General features: G+C 62.4%; 1 protein-coding gene across 1 annotated transcript in view; it reads left to right on the top strand.

Annotated features, from left to right (window-relative positions):
- GJA4 (gap junction protein, alpha 4, 37kDa) overlaps positions 1-411 on the top strand; it is a 1,162-nt gene extending 751 nt beyond the window's left edge. Inside the window, exon 2 of the mRNA XM_010139482.1 lies at positions 1-411. This exon is cut by the window's left edge and continues 28 nt beyond it. Coding sequence (XP_010137784.1) covers positions 1-411 — 411 coding nt within the window.
- The last annotated feature ends 17 nt before the right edge of the window (positions 412-428 follow it).

Below are 428 nucleotides of genomic sequence, written 5' to 3'. Positions count from 1 at the left end.
AAGAGCGTCTTCATCATCTTCATGCTGGTGATGGGCCTGATCTCCTTAATCCTGAACCTCCTGGAGCTCTTCCACCTCTGCTGCAAGAACTTGCTCAGCAACATCAAGAAGGTGTCGGGGCCGGCCGGCCTGAGCCGGGATGCCTTTGCCGACAGCATGGTGTCGGGTCCCTACCCGCCCAAGCACTACCCCTTCCTGTCCATGGCCGAGAGCCACACGCCACCCTACCAGACCTACAACAAGCTCTCCAGCGAGCAGAACTGGGCCAACTTCCGCAACGAGGAGAACCTGGCGCTGGGCAGCAGGCCCTTGTCGGACCCCTATGCCCCCAGGGCTGCTGAAGCCCCTGGCCCAGAGGAGAAGCTGTGCAGCCGGCCTGGGAGCTCGGCCTCCAAAAAGCAGTATGTCTAGCGCTGGGCTGGCGCCGG

This window comes from Buceros rhinoceros, unplaced genomic scaffold (genome assembly GCF_000710305.1).
Source record: "Buceros rhinoceros silvestris isolate BGI_N320 unplaced genomic scaffold, ASM71030v1 scaffold25737, whole genome shotgun sequence".
In the NCBI taxonomy this organism is placed as follows: Eukaryota; Metazoa; Chordata; class Aves; order Bucerotiformes; family Bucerotidae; genus Buceros; species Buceros rhinoceros.
Note: the sequence above shows the minus strand (reverse complement) of the source record. Positions and strands in the feature narration are given on the sequence as shown.